Source organism: Delphinapterus leucas, chromosome 16, assembly GCF_059928025.1.
Source record: "Delphinapterus leucas isolate spDelLeu-1000000601 "Yukka" chromosome 16, BTC_Dleu_Yukka2, whole genome shotgun sequence".
NCBI classification, from domain to species: Eukaryota; Metazoa; Chordata; class Mammalia; order Artiodactyla; family Monodontidae; genus Delphinapterus; species Delphinapterus leucas.
In genome coordinates this window covers 85,955,342-85,977,123 of record NC_143144.1, presented here as the reverse complement: position 1 = coordinate 85,977,123, position 21,782 = coordinate 85,955,342, and the positions used below count along the sequence as shown (strand labels likewise).

The 21,782-nt window shown below is 53.6% G+C and overlaps 2 protein-coding genes across 14 annotated transcripts in view; one reads left to right on the top strand and one right to left on the bottom strand.

Annotated features, from left to right (window-relative positions):
* The first annotated feature begins 2,301 nt into the window (after positions 1–2,301).
* BNIP3 (BCL2 interacting protein 3) lies at positions 2,302–14,202 on the top strand. The gene is made up of 6 exons (XM_022568434.3): positions 2,302–2,485; positions 9,674–9,824; positions 10,163–10,247; positions 11,430–11,539; positions 11,618–11,770; positions 13,210–14,202. The coding sequence occupies exons 1-6, from the start codon at positions 2,440–2,442 to the stop codon at positions 13,253–13,255; spliced, it is 591 nt and encodes a 196-aa protein (XP_022424142.1). The 5' UTR covers positions 2,302–2,439; the 3' UTR covers positions 13,256–14,202.
* A 780-nt stretch (positions 14,203–14,982) lies between these two features.
* PPP2R2D (protein phosphatase 2 regulatory subunit Bdelta) overlaps positions 14,983–21,782 on the bottom strand; it is a 50,412-nt gene continuing 43,612 nt past the window's right edge. For 8 of the 13 annotated variants that reach the window (XM_030759327.2, XM_022568427.3, XM_089898373.1 and 5 more), the window contains one exon: positions 20,919–21,746. In XM_030759327.2, the coding sequence (XP_030615187.1) occupies positions 21,467–21,746 (280 nt within the window). In that variant the 3' untranslated portion in view covers positions 20,919–21,466. Of the gene's footprint in view, positions 17,792–18,096; positions 18,280–18,439; positions 20,832–20,918; positions 21,747–21,782 lie in introns of those variants that run through there. The other 5 variants (XR_016388214.1, XR_016388215.1, XR_016388216.1 and 2 more) reach the window with 5 other exon arrangements.

Sequence of the window (21,782 nt, the reverse complement as noted above, 5' to 3'; positions counted from 1 at the left end):
CAGAGCTCCAGCTGGCCCCCGTGTCTTTTCAACACCCCCTCCTCACTATGGCTTCAGTGAATATTTTTAAATCAAAATAATATACACCCAGACAAAAAAAATCAAAATAATACAGGTCACAAAATGAAAAGTGGAGATCTCTTATCTCACGCCCGAGAAGCAGCCAGTTTTAACCGCTTCTGCTTCCAGTTCTTCAGGTAAGGACCAACATAGCTTTGAAAAATAGATGCGAATAACTCCTTGTTCAAGTTAGGACAGCATCTACTGACTCCCTCATGAAAAATAAGAGATTAGCTCATTTCCCTATCGATTTATCCCTAGTTTTGATATTGGAACTAAACATGTTTTCTATTTAGGTCTTTTTAAAAATAATATACCTAAGTATCTATTTCTGGTTCTATAAACTTTAGACAGCACCTCCTGGTGTCTGCTCCCCTAGGTGGCAGAACAGATCCTCAACATTGCCCTTCCCCTCGGCCCCCTAGCCTCCCAACCTTGTCAGGGTGCGTGAGTGGGGAGACCTGCCCTGTCCACCTTCTGCTCCCCCTCTCCACCAGTGCCAGCACGAAAAGGGCTTCGTCAGCAGGGTGGTCTCAAGCTGGGGCGCACCTGGGTACACAGGAAGACTTTTCAAGGAGGGAGAGGCAGGATAGTTTGAAATAAATTGTCCTAAACTATTCCTAAAATTGACCTGCCTGTGAACAGTTTCTCCCCACCGCCTTCCACCATCACCTCCTCCTACTCGCATCCCTTCGATGCTGTGGAGCTTTGCTCTGGGCTGTGCAAACCATTACATTTACAGTGATGCTGTCAAAAGTCTAGGCCTCAGGCCTCTCTCACATGGGGCTCTCCGAGTGCTGGAACTTGCTGGGAGTTGTAGAGGGCTCCACACGGGGAGGGAAAACCAGGTGGAGTGAGAAACATTTCCTTATAAACACTTTCAGGTAATTGCCTACAGACACTTCAGAGGACTTGGAAAATCTATAAGTTTCAGTGAGCTTAGCAGGTTGCAGGATGCGACAGTACCCAAAAATCCAGTATATTTCTATATGTTATCAGTGAGCAACCAAATGAAATATACCCATAGTAATCGCAGTAACATAAAAATATGAACACTTAGGGATACATCTGACAAAAGATGTGCAAGCCCCGTACACCGAAAACTACAAGATCTTGCTGAGAAAAATCAAAGAAGACCTAAATAACAGAGAAACACACGGTGTTCATGGGCTGGAAGGCTCCATATGGGCAGCTTCCCGGGTGAGGGTGACCGAGGCGCTGGGAGAGGCACCAAGGCAGAGGTGCATTGTCCGGCGGGCTTTGCAGTTTGTCCTCTGCGGGGACGCTGCTTGCTGTTGGGCTGGGACAGGGTGCCGTTTGGTAAATGCACGTTGACCAAGTGAGAATGAGGGTCCAGCTGAAAGGAAGGCCGGCGCTTCCACAACCAGAGAGAAAGCTGAGAAGACCAACGCCCCTCCCAAGAGCATCCTCATCCAGAAAGGAAACCAAGACCCCAAATGAGCACAGCGGTGGCTCCTACTCAGAGCTGCTGAGCGGCGAGCCCCACGTGCGCGTGTTTACAGAGACCCAGGGCGGGCGGGGGAGGGGGGCCCGCAGGAGGAGGGGCTCAGGTGGGCCCACGGAGGTGGGGGCCGTGGGGGGGGGCGGCCCACTAGAAGTGGTGCTTGGTTGGGGGACCGAACGTCGGTCATATTTGGCTTCCTCTGGCTGGTCCTGAGTGGGACACAGGGGCAGGAATCGGGGAAGCTGTCAGTCAGCGACCAAGTCCTGGCCGCTTGGGCTGATTGTTCCAGGGGCTGATGTGTGGTTTGCTGGACCAGCTGTTAGGGACACTGTCTGACTTCCTGCCGGTCCAACTTACAGCAGGTGGTCGCTGCACTGCAGGTGAGGGGCGGCCTCGCCGCCGGCCGCAGGGTGCAGGCCACAGCCCCGGGTCCGACTCTACACGCAGCCCCACTGTCAGCCCCCCGTCCCTTCCCCGGCCCTGTGTCTGAGGGGACGCAGTCAGGCCTCAGGCAGCGTCGCAGAAACGAGTCACCCCGCCGGGCCCCGCCTCCCGCCCGCCTGTCTCCAGGCGGTGCCGGCACGTCCCGCGCGCACCTGCTAGACGCCCGCGCCCCGCCCCCGCCCGGCTGCGCACGCGCGGACCCCTCCTCGCGTCCCGACCCGTGCACGCGTCGCACGCGCGGCACGCGCCGCGCGCCCTCGCGCACGCGCAGGCCCCGCCCCACGGCCAGTGGGCGGTGCTGCCGCTTATCCGCGGAGCTCCGGCCGCGAGCGTCAGTCATTCGGAGCCGCGGGCCGACCGCGCTCTAACTACCGCGGCGTTCCCGCTCCCTCTCCCTCTCCCTCTCCCTCCTGGAGCGCCCGCCGACCCCAACCCCGACCCGCCGGCTGCAGCGCCCTCGCCCTGCCGCCATGTCGCAGAGCGAGACCCCCGGGCTGCAGGAGGAGAGCCTGCACGGTGAACGGGGGCCGGGGGCCGGCCTGGGTGTGGGGGACCTGCGGGGAAAAGGCGCCCGGCCTACAGAGGAGGGGCCTGCGGAGGGACTCCCGTCTCCGGGTCGAGGCGACCGAGGCGCCGACGTCGTCCCAAGCCCGCGCGGTGCCTGGTCTTCCGAGGTGCAGCCCGGTGCTGGTTTCGGTGCCGGTGCCGCTACCGGCGAGCAGGCGCCCAGACTTGCGGTTGGACTCGTGGACTCGGGTTGTGAGCCATCCGCGGCTCGGTCCGGAGTGGCTGGGGAGGACGGGGTCCCGGGATTCGGGGCGAGCCGCCGTGAGAGGAAGAACCCTGAAACGCTGGGCCGGGGGCGCGGCTGGCCTTTCCTTAGTTACGTTCGCTCGTCCGGGGGTCGTTCAGAGCCCAGCTCGGGGTTGACTTGCGCGGGGGAGCACGAGGCCCCGTGGCCGCGGTGCATACACCCCGCCCCCTCCCGGGAAGCCGGGGCCGGTGGCGGCCTTGACCCACCCGGCTCTGGCCCCGCGGGGCCGCCCCCGGGCCGCCGCCTCCGGCCCCGGTGAGGAGCCCGAGGCCCACGGGTTGGAGGAGGGGCCGGGCGCCGACCTTTATTCTCTGAAGCAACAGTTCAGGCGGCGGCGGGAGCTCGTAAATAAGTTTTGGAGAGGGCCGTTGAAGCCTTAGAGAGTGAATTTTAAAGTTTCGTTAAGATTTAAAAATCTTTATACTGTCTGGATTTGAGCTACTAGTTTCTCGTATTCCTCAAAACAAGATTTCACTAGGCAAGACTTGGTCTACTGCGTTGTATAATTTAAAACTACAACCGCAGCTTAAAAATCCTGCAATCGCTCCTTAAATTTCGACAGTGATTGTTTTCTTTGAAACAGATTAAGGGATTGAATCTTTGTCTTACAAAAGATCCAAGGAGTATTTTCTAAACTGTCTTTTAAAGTCAGCCCTGTTATCAAACTACTTAGTTGCTAACACGGTCTGTTTTATTAGTGGGTCAGATTTGTCGGGAAGAGTTCGGAGTGTCCTGAGCGGCTCCATCTTCGGTCCTCGATTGGCAGACCAAACTGCTGAGTCATTGGCAATGCAGAGTGCCAGCTCGTGGGTTAAAAGATTTTTCTGTTTTGTGTATTCTATAAAAAGACAGTTACACGCTGAGTGGAAAGTGTCGAGGATTCTCCGGGCTGCGCTCTCCGGGATACGTGCTGCGGGGCACTCGCTCCCCGGCCGCCCGGTGTGGGAGGAGTCACGTGGGGCCTCGGCCGCTCTGGGAAACTGAATCCGAGCAGGGATTGGTGGCTGGGGCGACACTTGTCCTCTGCTCTGTGTTGATTTGATTACCTCTTGTTTACCTCGGAAAGAACTGAGAGCCTTGGTAGCTGAGCCCGCAGACAATGGCAAACCTTTTCCCCTTTGCTTGTATCCTCGGACCAAATGTTTCCCCTGAGTTCACAGCGAAGTTGACGTCGCCTCTCGGCCCCCTGGTCCCTACTAGTTTAAAGTTGTGAACCAGCAGCAAGATGTCGTATATGCCTTTCTTGTCCTCAGATAAACAACCCCTAATATGCAGGGAGAAGATGGAGTTTTGTGATACTGTGTCACAGCATCATGGGAGGGGGTGTGAACCTTACTTCCCAGAAGACCCACCCCCAACCCCTGCTGTGTTGGGGGGGGGTCAATGTAGTAAGGTGCTCCTGGTTTACCCTGAGACAGCCCCTGCCCCTTCACGCACTGCTCTGTCTGCAGCCAGAGGGTTCCGCTGTCCCAGGCACCCAGCGCGGCTGAAGGTATATGAAGAGGAAGAGAATTCGCAGTTCTCGTGCCATGCAGTTTGGGAGGGAAGGGGTTTCAGGCATCTAGATCCTGGCCCAACCTCTACTTTTCACAGATGTTCACAGTGAGGCCCAGAGGTGAAGTGAGAAACAGGGCAGGCAGGCGCGTCGGCGACAGAAGACATTAGACAGAAGGATGGGTGCGATTTGCCAGCTCCTGTTAAGATCCAGGAACCTGAATGACTTACCTGCTTGACTTTATGTTCAAAATCACTTGTCAGTCAAGCCTCTCATTCCTGTCCCATCTAACCTGAGAAGCTTTTAAAAACAGTCATTTCTTAAATCCCACCTCTCCCAGGGAAGAAGCCCTCTGATGAGGGTGGTAGTTGCTCTGCCCCAGGGCTCTCCTCAGGGATTCCACCTTCTCATTAATCCCATAGTCGTGTAGGTCGGTCCCCTAGTAGTTTTCAACCCCGGCTGCCCGACATCACCGTTACAGCTTTTTCAAAATAAATGTACCAGGGTTCCATTGCAGCATTCCCAATAAGGATTTTCAGGCCGCTGGGTTAGACTTCTGGAGAATGGGGGGGGAAAGCCGCACAGGTGGTCCTCCATAGCCAGGGCTGAGACCTGCTACCCTGGACTAGGGATACTGTCTAGGGATACTGTCTGGATTTGAGCTACTGGAGCCTCTGCCAGCTGGGGCTGGAGGGGAGTGTTTGCCCCGGGATGTAGGAGGGCCTGGGGTCCCACAGTGGCGGCAGGAACTTTGAGAAGCTTTGTGCAGAATATTTAGGCTGAACAGCGTGGGTGCTATATTAAAGTTACTTGATAGAGTAAGGGTTCCTTCCACAGGTTGAAAAAGTACTGCTGTCTCTCTGTTTTCAAGCTGGGTAAATCAGAGACAGCTGGAATCTATTCCGCCACCCAACTAACCAAGCAGTGGCTCAGTGAACTACGGTTAACACTTCTGCATGTGTTCCTAGCTTGCACTCAGTTAACAGCAGTAGAGTTTAGCTGAATTAAATGGCACCTATGGCTTACCCAGTAGTAAGTAGCTATGTGTTTGGGTAATTCCTGTAGCCTCTCTAGGGCTCTAAGATGTGATAACATTTTGAGTTACAAATCTCGGGGCCCACAGGTCATCAAAGTCAAAACATGGCCTTTATTTTCTTTGGGACCAAGGATCGTGGAGGTCACAGGAGATTTAAAAAAAAAAAAAAAAGAAATGGGTTAACTCTAAGGCCTGTGGGTTTTCTTTCTGTGGTGATGTAATATTGGTAGCCTAGGCTTTCCGTCCATCTCATCTGCCTTGTGTTAGTGCCCTGTGTCTTGTTAGCCTAAATTACAGGCCTTTGTGGGCGGGGACAGGAATCGGGGAAGCTTGCCTGGATCAGCGGCTTCACCACCTGTTTTGTTTTTTTTCTGAGGCCTAATTACACCAATTATCTGATAGGTTATTTGGGATTCTGAGGAAGCCTTACAAGGTTACCCTTCAGCGACCTGAATCCCGTCTTTCTTGCTTACGAAGGTGAGTGATCTTAATTGCAGATGCGAGGAGATTAATGGCACACCTTGTCTTCAATTTCCAGGAAGCTGCTTTCCCTACCCAGGTGCTGCAGGTTAATAATAAAACTGTTGTCCTTTAGTAAATCATTTCTTAGAATACAGCTTTTGGACCTAAAGCTTTTGCTGTAGACACCCCAGAATGAGATTTTTTTCTGAAGGATGCTTGAGACTTTCTATGAGATGATTCTAAAAAGCGTATATATTTGTCTCCATGGAGTTTTGAGTTGGCCCTTGTGGTATAATATACATACACCTGAAACTGATAATGTTATATGTCCATTATATCTCAATTTGAAAAATATATTTCATCTTTGTCCCTGGTTCCTGACCCAGACAGAGCTCAGCTCTAAAAACCCTTGGAATTTCCCGAGAGATGTTGTTATTCATGAGGAGCCCCTTTGGTGAAGCTTGAGTCTGCTAATGAGGTAACTCACGAGGCCCTAGGTAGCCTCCGGGTGGGGATGGGAAAGCGCATTGGAGCACGAGGGTGGGAGCTCAGCACACACTCGCCACCGCCACCAGGAGGGGAGGGGCTGCAGACTGGGTTATAAAAAACTTTGAAAAAGGCTGAACCCACTGAGGTCCTGGGAGAGGGTATGGAAACTGTCCCCTTCCACTCCCGCCCCCCATACCCTGCCCTGTGCACCTGGCTGTTCCTGAGCTGTAATCCTTCTGAGACTGGGGAAGTGTAAGCACTGGGAGTTCTCGTGAATTACTGAAGAGGGTGGGGGTTGTCGGAACCCCTGAATTCTTGGTCTCCCAGGCATGTGAGGCTGTCTGATGGGGGGACAGTCTTGTGGGACTGAGAGGTCTTCAACTTGTGGGATCTGACACTCCAGGTAGTGTCAGAACTGAATTGTTGGACAGCCAGTTGGTACTGGAAATTGCTTATTGGTGTAGGCCTGCCCCCGCCCCAATTTCATGTCAGAAGTGGTGTCAGAGAAGACATTGCACCTCAAACTCCATTTATGTCGGACACCGTAAGTAAAAGTGATCTGGGCAGCCAGGCCCAGAACCTGACTGAGAACCTAGAAAAATGGAACTGTGCCCAGAGCAGGGCGCCGTGGTCCTCTTCCATGCCGTAGGGGGCCAGAGCTGCTGGGCCGAGTGTCACCTTGCTCCTGGGAAGGAAGGAGGGCTAGTGAAGGAGTCGCACGGTAGAGCCTCTTATGGTTTGCTTCAGGGCTTTCCTAACCCCTGCACAGCCACCAGAGTAGGTGGGAATAGGGTCCCCAGTCAAGACGGGCTGTCTCAAGAATGGCGTGGAGTCCTTGTAGCTTCTGCTGACCTGCAGAGGCTGAGTGGCCCTGGCTTCTGTCCAGGGAGCCCTGGGCTCCCAGACAGACCCTGGCCTGCCTCGTGCGGGCCAGGCCAACATGAAGTAACTTGAGAGGCTGAAGTGAGAAGCGTATCAGCATCTGAAAACTGCTGGTGATCATTTTGTTAGCAGCCAGGTGGGAGGCTGGACGTGGTATAAACGGTGTTACGTTTCATTCCTGGACCCTTGATTTGCTTTCTTCGGATGAATGTGACCTATTCTGCAGCCAAGCTGCTGTTGAGGGCAGGCCTGGGCTCTCGGGGAGGGGCTGACGTGTAGGGGTCTGGGCCCCGAGTGGGTGGTGCTGTGTGGTGCCCCTGGGGCCCTGGTTTGAGCGCAGAGCGGCAGCTCTGGGTCATGGTTCCTGGAGGAGCCGTACAGTGACTACCAGCCTCCGTCGGGGTTTCAGTCTGGTCTGCCATTGCGCTGCCCGTCCTGCACCCACCCCGGAGAGGCCTGGACCCACAACACACAGCAGAGGAACTGCCCTGGGCCCAGGAGACTTGTGCGCGTGGCCAGCTGGGAAGCAGGACGGGGCAGAGGGGACTGCAGAGGCAGTCTTGCCAGTGAACGGAGCCTGGTGGAGGAGTGAATTGAAAGCGAGAACTTTTATGTTCAGCAGAAGGCTTGAGTGGAAAGGCTGTCAAGTTACCTGCAACACATTCAAGTGAAGAAAGGCTTGTGGGGCTTCCCTGGTGGCGCAGTGGTTGAGAGTCCGCCTGCCGATGCAGGGGATACGGGTTCGTGCCCCGGTCTGGGAGGATCCCACATGCTGCGGAGCGGCTGGGCCCGTGAGCTATGGCCACTGAGCCTGCGCGTCCTGAGCCTGTGCTCCGTAATGGGAGAGGCCACAACAGTGAGAGGCCCGCATACCGCAAAAAAATAAAGGCTTGTGTCGGGAGTTCCCTGGCAGTCAAGTGGTTAGGACTCGACGCTTTCACCGGGGCCCTGGTTCAATCCCGCAAGTCTCGCGGCGCGGCCAAAAAAAGAAAAGCTTGTGTCTTGAATATCGAGCTAGATGGAGAAAGGTGGACCGCTCGGTTGGAAAGAGGAGCAGATTTCAACAGCTGCTTCAACGAAGATGCTCTCCACGTGGCCAGTAAGCAAGTGAGGGAATGTTCAACCTCAGTAGAAATCAGAGAAGCGCAGAATAAACCATATAACCTACCACCACACACCCACAGAATGGCTATATTTAAAGACGGATGCCAAGTGTGAGCCAACAAAAATGCTCACATTGCTTCGGCTGTGTCGGAAAGCAGTGGTGTTGCAATACATTAAACGTACACCTAGAACTTTTCCACCCTGGAACCCTGCTCCTAGGTGTGGGTTCAGAAGTGAGAGCCTGTGGACACCGTGAAACGCTGGAAGCCAGCCTGGGTCCGCCGCACAGCGGCAACAGGATGGGGGTCCCCTCTGGTCCAAGCCCCCAGGTGTTGCTTCCGGGCCCTGACCGCCTGCCTTGTCCGCACACCTGTGGGTGGCTCAGCCCCGCCGCACAGAACTTGTACTTTCACCCCTTCAGGACCTCTCTAGGGTTCACACCTGTCCTCCTGTGGGGATTGCCAGAGTTGATCTCATCTTCCAGCTCTTGCACCTGTCAACCCCCAAAACACACACAGCCGAGTGCGACAGCACCTCTTCCCCTGCCTGTACCCACCTGGACCTCGGCTGTGCCCGGACTGGGGATGCCTCCCCTCACGGGTGCCCCTGGAGGGGCTCTCCCCGGTCACTCCCGATTCTGGAGCCCAGCACGGCTGGTGCAGCAGAGCGCCCGCCAGGTCAGCTGTTGGCTGCCTTGGTGAATTCATCAAGTCAGCTCCCAAGTCGTGAGGCTGGATAGACAAAGCTAAGCTCCGAATGCCGGCTTGTAGGATCTGGGGTGGTAGCTGCTTTGTGCTACATTTAGTAAGCAGGTGACCTTGGCGCTAAGGAGTTCTCTGTTTTGATGACACCTGGGTGTATACACGTCAGTTTTCAGTTCGAGTTAAAGAATGCTGAGTTTACTTGCTGTACAGACTTGGCTAGATGAGCACTTGGGATGGTTTGCTTGCTCTGGTTAATCAGGTTTAGTTACCTTTGTTCTGTTCATCTGATGTAAGATACAGAGCAGTAATCGTAACGAATCCTGTGGGACCTCAGGGTCAGAACGTGGCGCTGGAATGTGTAAATAGGTCGTAAAGCTTTCCTTAGTGTGTAAATCCCTAAGGCTCTTGCTGACACCCTTTGCTTTCTAAGCACTGAGTGCAGGAGAGTGTCCTGGTCACTGGGACCCCACTGACTGAGCAGGTAGTCTGGGAGTGGCAGCAGGCGCACTGCCTTGGCTCCCAAGGGTCCCTGGGGAGGCTCACTGTAATGCAGGTGCCAGAGATGGGCCTCAAGGGCGTTGCAGCGTGATTCAAGGCGACGGTTCCTTGCGAGTCCCCGGCACGTCTTGGGAATGGGGGCGCGAGCTGGTTATTTGTTAGGACCAGACTCCAGAGTGGGTGGAAAATTGGAACCATGTCCTTTTTTTATCCCCATCAGGCTCCTGGGTAGAATTACACTTTGGCAGTAATGGGAGCGGGAGCAGTGCTCCAGACTCTGTTTCTATTTATAATGGCGACATGGAGAAAATCCTGCTGGATGCCCAGCGTGAATCTGGACGGAGCAGCTCCAGGAGCTCTCACTGTGACAGGTGGGCATAAACGTGTGTATCCCAGCGCTGGCAGGCCAGGTAGGAGCAGGCACGGCTGCAAACGCCCGCCTGGCCTCAGTCCAGCCCTCCCGAGACAGCGGGCCCTTCGCCCTTAGGTGGGAGGGAGCGACTGGGGCCTGTGTTTGTGGTGCTGGGCCCCTGCTTCTGCTTGTTGACTGCGGGGCATCAGAGTTCAGCTGAGGAGGTGGAGGGACGCTTTGGCCCTGGCCTGGCCCCAGGTGCTGGCGGGAGCCTCCCGGCCCTGGAGGATGGCCCCTGCCTGTGGGGTTTTGCTTCTCCTGGTGGAAAGAAAGTTAACACATTGTGTTTTCCCCAAGCCCACCTCGCTCACAGACCCCACAAGATACTAACAGAGCTTCTGAGATAGACACACATAGTCTTGGAGAAAAGAACAGCTCCCAGGTAAGGTGTGCACGTGCACACATTTGCGATCTGTTTGTACAAAGTTCTGTGGAATCCAGCCCTCAGAAGCAGTGGAGGGGGTGGGGGGGGGAGGCACGCCCCGCACTTCACGCTGGACCGGAAGTGGCAGGGGCTTAGGTTGGGTAGGCTGTGCGGCCCGGGCGCCTCTGCCCTCACGCCGTCCAGGGAGACTCTGGGAGTGGCCAGGGGGAGGGGAGCTGGGAGCCAGGCGGTGGGTCTGTCTGCTGGGCAGTGTGTGGGTGGGAGAGAGCCTGGGGCCCTATGTGCTGCTTCTCTGGTGGCCTCGGTTGGGCCGGGGCCAGTGCGTCCTTGCCAGGTCCTTTCTGGTCGTGATGCCTGGGGAGTGTATTTTAGGAACCCGTGGGTCCCCGACTTGCTGTGAAAGCTGTCAGGAACCGTGGGCTCGGTCAGTACCACTTGGTCCCCCCCCCCCCCGCTCCCCGCCCGTGCTGGTCTCCCCTCAAGGCCTCCCTCACCGAGGAAACCAGGAGTCCCTGGTGCTCAGGCCTCCTCAGGGGCGGCGCCCGGCCTGCCCCCAGACACGTGGGGTCCACTCCAGCTTTGGTGCGCCCAGGCATTTGGTTGGTTTTGGTACCGTGTTTTAGAGTATTTCCAAAATTTGAACCAATTTTTTTCCCCCCTGATTTTAAGGAGGAACTAGATGATCAGGTACAGAGTTTTTCAAATGCAAAGAAGTAGGGAAGAACACCTAAAATCCAACTTTTAAAAGCTCTTTAATGAGTGTATTATATACTTTAAAAAATGTAGCTGCAATCAGGGGTACACGTAAGTTTTTGTTTTTTTTTCTCTCCCATTTAACATGAAAGTGTGTCTTGCTTTCATTGCCGTGCAGTATCCTGCTTGCTTAGGCACATCCCTGTTTTGGGCCATTTTAGATGGTTTCCGTTTTCATCTCTGGACGTCTGTCCTCATTTGGCATCGCTTCCTTGGGGCAGTGTCTGCAGCTCTTCGAGTCTGAGTCGGGCCTTCAGCCCGGCGATGTGTGTGGAGGAGGGAGGAGAGCCGGGGGGTGCAGCCCTCGCCTCCCCCCGTGGCTGGGCTGCGAGCTCCACCTGCCGGTCCGATGCTTGGGTGGGAGGTGAGCGTCCTGCTGCGGGTGCGGCAGGCACCATTTCGCATTCACCATTCGCTCTGCCCCAGTCTGAGGAAGACTATATGGAGAGGAGGAAAGAAGTCGAAAGCATCTTGAAGAAAAACTCAGACTGGATTTGGGATTGGTCCAGCCGGCCGGAAAACGTGCCCCCGACCAAGTGAGTCTGTTTGCACCGGGGGCCTGCCTTGGCCTGGCTGGCCCGGCACGCCTCCGCTGACCAGCACCTCTCCCCCAGGGAGTTCCTCCTCTTCAAGCGCCCGAAGCGCGCGCCCACGCTCAGCATGCGGAACACGAGCGTCATGAAGAAAGGGGGCATCTTCTCCGCGGAGTTTCTCAAAGTTTTTCTGCCGTCTCTTCTGCTGTCCCATCTGCTGGCCATCGGGTTGGGGTAAGTGACTGCCCGTGTGGATGGCACAGCGCGGGGTCCTTCTAGGTCTTAGAAGCACGGGCGACGTGGGCGTGTGAAACAGCCCGTCCCGGTCAAGAAACAGAGCCCAGGGCCGTGAGCCGGGGCGGCGCTGCCCCGAGCGTCCAGCAGCAGAGGCTGGTTTTGCGCGCAGGGGTGCTCGTCTGGCTGCTTGACCTGGACCGCTGCACGCAGGTGCGGATCAGCCTCACTCCTCGCGGGGTGGCTGCAGGGGGGCAGTGTCAGTAACTCGGGCTGCACGTGTCTGTTGGCGTCCACTCAGCAGTGAGAGAAGAGGGCGCCAGTTCTGACGACCGTGCGGAACACAGAGGGGCAGCCTGGGTCATGGAGACGCTGAGCCCAGACGGTGCTGAGGAGCCCGAAGCTGCCCTCGGGGGCTCATCCCCAGCCTCTGACCAGGCGGGCGAGGGGGGGGGTCTCCCTGGCCCTGGTGTGGACGGACGGGCTTCTGTGGCTGCGGCTTCCTGGACGTCTGGATTCTCAAGATGGCCTCCTGACGGGGGCTGGTGCCACCGCAGACTTCGTGAATGTGGCAGAGGAGACGCCAGCCCGCCTGCTCTGGGAGGCGAGAGCAGCGTTCCTCCCGACCTCCCGAACCCCAGCCCACAGTCCTGCCTGCCCGGGGAGAGGGCTCCCTGGCGGGGCCAGGCCCCCGGCCTCTCCCTCTTGGTTCTGCCTTGGCCTTCCCTCTCAGCACAGTGCTTTTCAGAGTCAGACTCTGCCAATCTCACGCGGGGAGGTGGATTTCTGGAGCTTCCTCCACAACTAGCAGTCAGATTCTGTGGGGGCCTCTGCCGGGTTGAGGTCAAGATGGATTTCTGCAGCCAGCCCCCAGCAGGGGTGTCTGCCCTTCTTACCAGCCTCCAAAGCGGTCAGGATAATAAAATCCACCCCGACCAGTTGCTCTAAGGAAGCTCCCCGTGCTGGGCTGCAGGCCTGAAGACGTCCTCCCCAGCCCCCTCTGCCCGGACAGCCCTCTGATGCCCATATGCCCCTCAGTTCTGGGCTCCTGGGGGCGTGGGCTTCACTGCTCAGCCAGGGCTCTTTGTGAGGTTGGTGCCGATAAACCTGGCGATATCACCTGTCCTGCAGGCGTGTGGTCAGTTCCAGAAAACAGTGATGGAGTACTGGCATTTCAGGTTGGGTAGAATCCTCTCCTTTGTGCTTGTATTGTGTATCCACTGCATGGCTGTTAGAGCACAACTGGATTCTTCTAAATTAGATGCTGAAATGTACACACACTGATGAAGAATAAAACCCAAGTTTTAACAGTGGGTATAAGAGAGCCAGTCCCCTTACGTAAATAAGCTGGGACCAGCGTCAGCTGCCCTGTCTCAGCTGTGCAAACTTGCCCGGGAGTTGCGAGACCACGTTAACTACCAATTCCTTTTTCTGTTAAGGATCTACATTGGAAGGCGCCTGACGACATCCACCAGCACGTTTTGATGAAGAATTGGTGTCCAGCTTTCTCACGTAGTGGGGATGTGTGTTGTCCGCAGCTCAGCGTACAGAGGAGGGTGTCTTGGTCCTTGGGTGGCTGCACCACTTGTGTCATTTCTTCTGTAAATGCCACGTTCCTAACTCAGTAAAATAAAGACTAAGACCATGCTCTCCCATAATCATACTTATGGGATAAAGTAATAAGCCTGTCATTGATTAATATCTATTAATAATTTGGTGGTAATCTTTCTTCGGATATTATAAATATTTAAGAATAATTTTAACGTATCCATGATGTATGTAGTACTTTAACACGTTATCTGCAACCTTGATTGAGTTAAACACTGTATTTTGAAAGAACGAATACCGTTGACATTAAAAGGACTACATGAGGGTTTATCCCGAATAAACACTGTGGCCTTACAACCCTGTTGTAGACCGTATGTAAGTGGATGCATCCGTCTACTACAGACGCCCCTCAGCTCTCACTGTGCTGGTGGTTCTTTGTGACGTGACGTGTAGAATCCAGGCTGCAACACGGGTGGGACAGGTCGTCCCCACACCGGCACCTTGTGCAGCACAGGGACTCTCGCTGAGACTTACGACCGCCCTGGACGGCAGCCACCGGACGATCAGTGTCTCTTATCTCGGGATTGCTAAATTCAGTCTATTTGTGTTCAGTTTTTGTGTGCTCTTAGAATCAGCTTTATTCTAAGCTATTCTGTGTCTACTTTAAAAGCCTGGAAATAGAAAAAAAATGAATCTTTGCCAAATACTTGGTTACGGTATTTACGTACGTCACACAAGCTTTTTCATTAAACCAGGTGTATCCCCACTGCATGGTTTTTAAAGGCCGCCCCTTTGATATACTGTATAAATGCTGTTGTACTTGTTTCACTTTTCCACACTAAATTCGGTTGTGTTAAATAAATGTAACATTCTAATTTTTAAAATACTTGTTTCTATTTAAACAATTACTTTGGAGGTAGAGACCTACAGCCCTTTCATTTGGAGACGGCTGATGGAATGGCATCAAGATTCTTTATGTAATTTATCCCTAAAACATTAAGCCTGCATCCCACTGACCCACTCTGGCCAAGGGGATGATTCCCTTTTAACAGCAAATGGTGGTGGTTCAAGTGTCACGAGCACCAGGCTGCACTCAGGACCTTCCAGCAAGGCCAAGCGTCCTCAGAGCCAGCACCCCTTGGGAGAGCTCTGTGAATCCATCACTCAGGTGACCCGGCCCATGATGAAGGCCTCTGTGTATTGAGATATGCAAGGCATCCCCCAGGTCTGGGGAGTTCTGAGCTATTAAGTGTAATCTCTGCCCCCCACCCCCACCCCCGGCCTCGCTCCCTTCCTTCTCTGGAGCACCAATTTTAATTTATGATTGATTCCAATAGCTGTCGTCTGATTTCTTCACTTTTTAAAATCTTAGTTCTCTCTCGTCTTCTAGCTGGATTATTACTCTATTCCTCTCCTCCACGTTATGTATCCTTCCTTCCATCTCCGCCCTGTCACTGACACTCCCCAGGGCACAGGCTGAGCTCCGTGATGGTGGCCGGAAGTGCCTGCTGCAGCCAATCACAAGGTTTTCCCCTCTCACTGCAACATTCCAGTGGACGTTTGATTCTTTTAAAATGTGTGACTATATATGTATTTTTGTTTTGACCTTTTGGGCAAGAGGATAGCAGAATGGCGACAGCCTTTCTACACACTCCTTATGTTAATGCAAGTAACAGCATCATTCATTTTATTCACAGAATAGCAAGTTTACAGAATATTTAATATCCAGACAATTTTGGATTAAAATAACACAGATCCTGGGGGTCGAATCCATTCTCCCATAAACCAGAGCTCCTTGGAAAAGTGGGAATTCCAGGGCGGCATGAGGAACATTTGTGGTGCCACGAGGTGAAGGACATGGAGCCAACCTGAGGGACCTGCAGTGGCTCAGAGTGGGTCAGCCTGGTAACAGGTTCCTGGTGGTGATGGGCTGTCACAAGACTGGAGCAGGATCCCCAAGTCCACACTGATGGAGACCAAGTAAGTGGGGGAAGGGACAGTTCTTCCCGACAGAATCTAATTAATAAACGGGATGAGGGAACGAGTGACCGTCAGGCAGACAGCTGCTGACGTGGGCCCGGTGTCACTGCCTCCCCAGGAAATTACCGCCAAGGGAACCTAGGGTACCGTGGATCTCCTGACCCCAACATCTCTCTGTGTTCTTGCCGAGATGTGTGACTGTAGGTTAGTCATGAGAAAATATCATGCCATCCCAAATTGGGGGAGGTTCTACAGAATAACTGAGGTCAAGGTCATGAGGAAATGAGGATCTGTTACAGATTGAAAGATACGGAGTGGGCTCCCCTGGTGGTGCAGTGGGTCAGAATCCGCCTGCCACTGCAGGGGACACGGGTTCGAGCCCTGGTCCGGGAAGATCCCACATACCGCGGAACAACTAAGCCCGTGCGCCACAACTACTGAAGCCCGCGCTCCTAGAGCCCGCGCTCCGCAACAAGAGAAGCCACCGCAATGAGAAACCCGCGCGCAGCAACGAAGACCCAACACAGCCCCCCCAAAAAAAAAAAAAAAAAAAAATTCCAAGATGCGGCAATGAAATGCATCGTGGATCCCGGGCGAGAAAAAGACAACTGGGAAAACAAACACGAAGGTCTGTGGATGAGCTACAAGTACTGTGGGGTGACTTCACCCGCTTTACGTGGTGTTAATTAAACCTGGGTGATGGGTGAAGGGCAGGCAGGAACTCTACAATTTTTGCAACTGATTTAAAATTATTTCCAAATAAAATGTTACAAAAGTAAGATAAATAGACAATATCTTTTTACTCAGAGAGCATCCCTGGACCGGCAGGGAATGCCCACCCAGTCTGGCTCCTGCATCCTCGTGGTGCTGGATGTTTTCTCCCAACGGGCGGGAGATGGCCAGGACCACCGTGCGGTGGACAGAGCGAAATGCAGGTGTGGACACGTCGCTTACCTTGTGTGCAAAAACGGGGGGAGGGGAATATGTCATGTTCGTGTTTGAATAAGAAAAAGTGTGGCCCAAGACAAGACTAACAAGAGTTATCAATACCAGCAGGCTCAGCGGAAGGGGCAACACTTCGCTACCATCCTTTTAGAGCTCTGAAATTTGTACAGGTGTTACCAGTTTAATACTTAAAGTAAGAAAAAACATTTATCGAAAAGAAATAATAGTATTGGCAAGGATATGGAGAAAAGAGAACTCTCATGCACCGTTGGTGGGAATGTAAATTGGTGCAGCCACTATGGAAAAGAGGATGGAGGTTCCTCAAAAAATTAAAAGTTGAACTGGCATGTGATCCAGCAATTTCACTTCTGGGTATTTATCCAGCGAATGAAAACACTACTTTGAAAAGATACATGCACACCAATGTTCATAGCAGCACTATTTACAATTGGCAGGATATGGAAACAACCCAGGTGTCCACTGGTGGGTGTGTGGATAAAGATGTGGTACATATACAACAGAGCATCACTCAGCAATAAAAGAATGGAGTCTTGCCATTTCAGACAGTGTGGATGGACCTGAGAGTACCATGCTGTGAGTAAGTCCAAGACAAATGCCATATGATCTCACTTATATGTGGAATCTAGAAAAACAAAGCCAATCTTGCAGCTAGAGATTGGTGTTTGCCAGAGGCAGGTGTGAGTGTGTGTGTTTATGTATGTGTATTTATGTGTGTGCTTATGTGTGTTTGTGTGGGGGGGGAGGGAGAGAGAAGGGGGGGTAAAAAGGTACAAACTTCCAGTTATGAAATAAGTCCTGGAGATGTACAGCACGGTGACTATAGTTAATAACTATCACATATTTGAAAGTTGCTAGGAGAGACCTTGAAAGTTCTCATCACAAGAAAAAAAACTTCCTGTGTGGTGACAGAAGTTATCTAGACTCACTGTGGTGGTCACTTCACAACATATACAAATACTGAATCATTATGTTGTACACCTTAAACTCATATAGTTGTGTCAGTTACACCTCGAAAAAGAAAACCAAAAACAACCTAACAACATTTCTCATAAGAACTGTAGATTTACACTGCATTCAGATAATTAGATTTTAGAAAACAAATTTTCCCTGAAAGTTAGTTCTTGGAATAACAAATTAGCTTCCCATCCTTACGGAACACACATCTTTTTTTTTTTAAAATTCATTTATTTATTTTATTTTTGGCTGTGTTGGGTCCTTGTTGCTGCGCATGGGCTTTCTTTTAGTTGCGGCGAGCAGGGGCTCCTCTTCGTTGCGGTGCACGGGCTTCTCATTGCGGTGGCTTCTCGCTGCAGAGCATGGGCTCTAGGTGCGCGGGCTTCAGTAGTTGTGGTGCACGGGCTCAGTAGCTGTGCTCACGGGCTCTAGCAGGCTCAGTAGTTGTGGTACACGGACTCAGTAGTTGTGGCTCGTGGGCTCTGGAGCGCAGGCTCAGTAGCTGTGGCGCACGGACTTAGTTGCTCCGCGGCATGTGGGATCTTCCCGGACCAGGGCTCGAACCCATGACCCCTGCATTGGCAGGTGGATTCTTAACCACTGTGCCACCAGGGAAGTCCCTGGAACACACATCTTTTAAAGATGTCCCAAGATATACAAAGATAATTTACTACTAATAAACTCTGGGGCAAACAAGTGAATCACCTCAGGACACACAGTAAACCCCAAAGGAACACGGAGCAGCCTGGTGAGGATCGGCCTCCACAACCAGCACCACAGGAGCCGGGGTCCCGCCCGGAGCCCTGGCTTCGGCCAAGGTCCCGTGTCCTGCCTGGGGGGCCAGGGACCCTGTAGATGTGCTCAGGATGCAGACTCACCCGAGGTTCCGGTTGCTGGCATCACCGTCCGGAGGGTGAGCAGGGAAATGGGACCAGCAAGTCCTCTCAGTCACTCACCGGGCACTGACAGGGTCGCAGGAGATTGTGGGCCCCAGCCCCAGGCCTCACTCTTCAGATGTGGGGCAGCTGAGGGAAGCCTTCCCGGGACAGGCTCTGCGGGTCCTGGGGGGGGGCGCAGAGGCGGGGGTCAGGCTGGGCTGCGACTGTCGCCTTGGATGCTTCAGGACCCCCCAACCCCCCAGCCGGGACTCCTGTGATCTCAGCTGCCCGTTCCCCATCCCCCGTCCCACCGCCGTGACTCTGCCCCTCGCTGGGACTCAGCTGGTGGCGTGAAGGGAGGGGCTGCCGGTCGGTCGAGAGGGGTGACAGCTGAGCAGAGAGCCTGAGGTCTCCGATTCCCCCTTCCGCGTGATGTCAGGGCCGCCACGGTTCCTAAGAGATCAAGGTGGCGCTCCATCCCCCGGCTCACCAGCTCTCCACCAAGGGCTCGGGTGGGACACGGACCCCGGTGACGCCGCGCTGTGGCGTGTCCGTCCGGCGAGCACCGCTGGGTTGGTTCTGGGGAGCCCATGCCGGGTGCCTGCCCGCGGCCCACCCGGTACAGGAGGGCTGTCACCAGCCCCGTGGGCTGCACCGGTCAGGCCCCACCCGACCCCCCGCTGTCCCCGCCCTAACCACACCCCCGTGGAGAAGCCCTGGCGGGGTGGGCCCCGTGTGGCATCCCCTCCCTCCCTCTCTGGTCCCCCCAGCGCCTGTGGAAGCTTCTCCCGGCACAGCACCCAGGGGGCAGTTCCTGATGGGAGGACTGTCCCCCGCCGCCCCATCATGACCCCGGGGCAGCACCGGGTCTCAGACCCGGACTTGGCGCGCGGAGCGCCGTCCTCCCCACGAGGGGCGCAGCGCGGCCCGCCCCGGCTCGGTCTGCGCACCCGCCTCTGCCCGCGGGCAACAGACACGCTCAGAAGAAAAAGCCTCAGCGCCAATCCTGGACCCCCTTCGACAAAAGCGTGCAGACAGTTCCTCCTCAGACGGCCACGCAGCACCAGAGCCCTGGGCTCGGCCCGCGGGGCCTGGGCCCCACCGCGCTGACCAGGGGACAGTCTGGGCCGGCTCCCAGCTGTGAGGCCATGGCTACTCAGCTCCACGGGGGAGGGAGTTTGCTGCTCGTCCTGCGAACGCCCACGACTGGGGGGACGGTTTAAAATCAGACTCTGAGTCCTGTCCTGTACTGGCTTCTAGAACCGCCACTGTTCTTTAAAAAGTGCACGTCTAAATCCACACACGAGTAAAGCGTATTCATCCAACCCGGGCCATCAACCGAGACAGCGTTAAAGCTTCAGGACAAGCAGGAGCACAGAATTCTAAGGAACGATGAAAACTCACAGGATTACCTTTCAGGAACAGATAGAATTTCTCTAGCTCTCTCTAGCTTTAAACGGGAGAAAAGGGGTAAGCTTTGTAAGAACAAAAAACAACAGATATTTTTAAAACAAGGAATATAAAAGAAATAAACGTCAAGTCTGAAACCCATAGGATTTTCACCTCCTCAGGAGGGGAAAAAGGCTTAAATGGAATCAGAAGTGTCTAGCGGAAAAGAACACGGAAGAAATTGCTAGACACCTCTTAAATTACACGTTTCTCAAGAGCATCTCTGAGAAGCGTGTGCCTGACTCGGGGGAGAAGAACCCACAGACGCAGGGACCCCCGCCCGGCCGGTGGCAGCCACCACGCATGCGCCTTCTGCCCGGGGCCGTCTGAGAGGCAGAAGGCTGGTTTCCTGTTTGGTAGGAAATACGTCTTAAAGATGGAAAAACGTCGTAAAAAAATCTGGTAAAACGTCTGAAATTTATTAAACCTTTTGGTCAAAATAGTTGAACAAGTAAATACAGCCCCATCTTACTAGAACTGCTTTACCTTAAGGGCCAGGGCTGACTGATACTTGGACAACTCTGTTCCACATCTCAGGTTTGTGAACTGCGTCAACCAATATGCAGTAATAGAATTACCTTTAAATTAAAATAAATGGACTTGTTGATTCTCTATTTCCGACATAATGTGAGCTAACGTGGCATCCTGTTAACATTAATTCAGGGGAATGAGTTGACAAGACATTTGTTCTTGCACCTCCATATCACCAGTAACCAAAATACACCTTAATTTCAAGAGCAGCACGTGAGCCCCAGCTGTCCCGTCCCCTGGAGGACTGGGTCTCGGGCTCCTGTGTGAAATTTCACGGCAGCAAGCTCCAATCACTTAGTGTTGTTACCTCTGTATTTTTTTGTCTTGGGAAATCTTGATTTCTGTTATCAACCTTTTAAAGTAAACCACCAAGGTACTGGTGGCATTACATAATAATTAAAATTGTTTAATTTTTGCTGGCTTGAAATGCAGTGAAATTCGTCATGCATATAATTCCAGCAGTTTTTAGAAGCCTGTTACCCTCTTCCCACGAAGTACTGTTACGAAGCTTTAAAAAGCACGTAAGTGTTCAACTGCAGTGAATTTGAGGCATACTTTAAACCACGTGTTACTTTTTCAGCAGCGATTCTGTTACTACTCCTTGGGATTTTCTTTCTCAGAGGCAGCTGCAGGTAAGGCTCTTTCCAGACCTTACCTGGTGTGTCAGATGTACCATTTCTACAGAAACAAAAAAGTTATGGAAGTTTGTGGATACATACGTTCAGAGTTTGAAGTACTGCACACGTTCCACCATTCTGTTAACGAAGGACAAAAGATTTTTAAAGTTGAATTCTGCATAATTTCATTATATGCAATTAAATCAAATAAAAAGACGATACTGATTTTGGACTTAAAAACACTTTTTAGAGTGCGTTGCTTTTATTAGGCGGTTACACCAGAGGCGCGATGGGAGTAAAGCGGCCTGAGCCCGCTCGGCCGAATCTCCGCGCCGGCCGAGGCCCCGCCTGGGCTGAGAGAGGCTGAGGGAAGGCGGGCAGCAGCCACGCACGTGGAGGCCCCAGGATGACAGCAGAGGAGGAGGAGAGCTCGACAGGAGCAGACACTGAATCTGACAGCTTTCCTCTTGGATGTTAACTTTTGGTCTATAAATTGGAAGGAAGGCTCAGACTTCAATAAATATGTTCGTTTTAGCAATGGCCTCTTCTGAGTCCTGTCCATCACTCTGCTTCGAGCGGGCTTCTCACCTGAGCAGCGACACCCAGGGCTCACCTTGCTGAAGCAGAAGCCCGCGGGCACCTGCGCGGCCAGCCCGTGCAGTCTGGGCGGAGGCAGGAGGGCGTCCCTGCTCTTCACGGAGAGGATGTCGCCTGTCCTCTGGCACCAAACGAGCAGGCGCGATTCTGCACGAGATGCAGGTCCCGCTGCCTCCTTAGTTGGCCTTGTCCTGAAATATGTACAGGTTATTGGTGGCAGCCACGGCAATGATGTTCTCCACTGGGTGCCAGGCTGTGTGCAGAATCTTCTTGCTGAAGTCCAGGCTGTCCACGCTCACCTCGTCCTTCTTTCTCTTCCCACCTGCACAGACTCTGCGAGGCTTCAAGCTGGCGCGAGGCTTGCTGTTCTCCCTGGAAGCTTCCAGCGTAACATCCCTCCATGTAGTCCTATCGAACATTCTGAAGAAGTTGTTGTAGGACCCAGTCATGATTGCACTGCTCAAAACAAGGACAGGAAGACTTCTAAGTGAC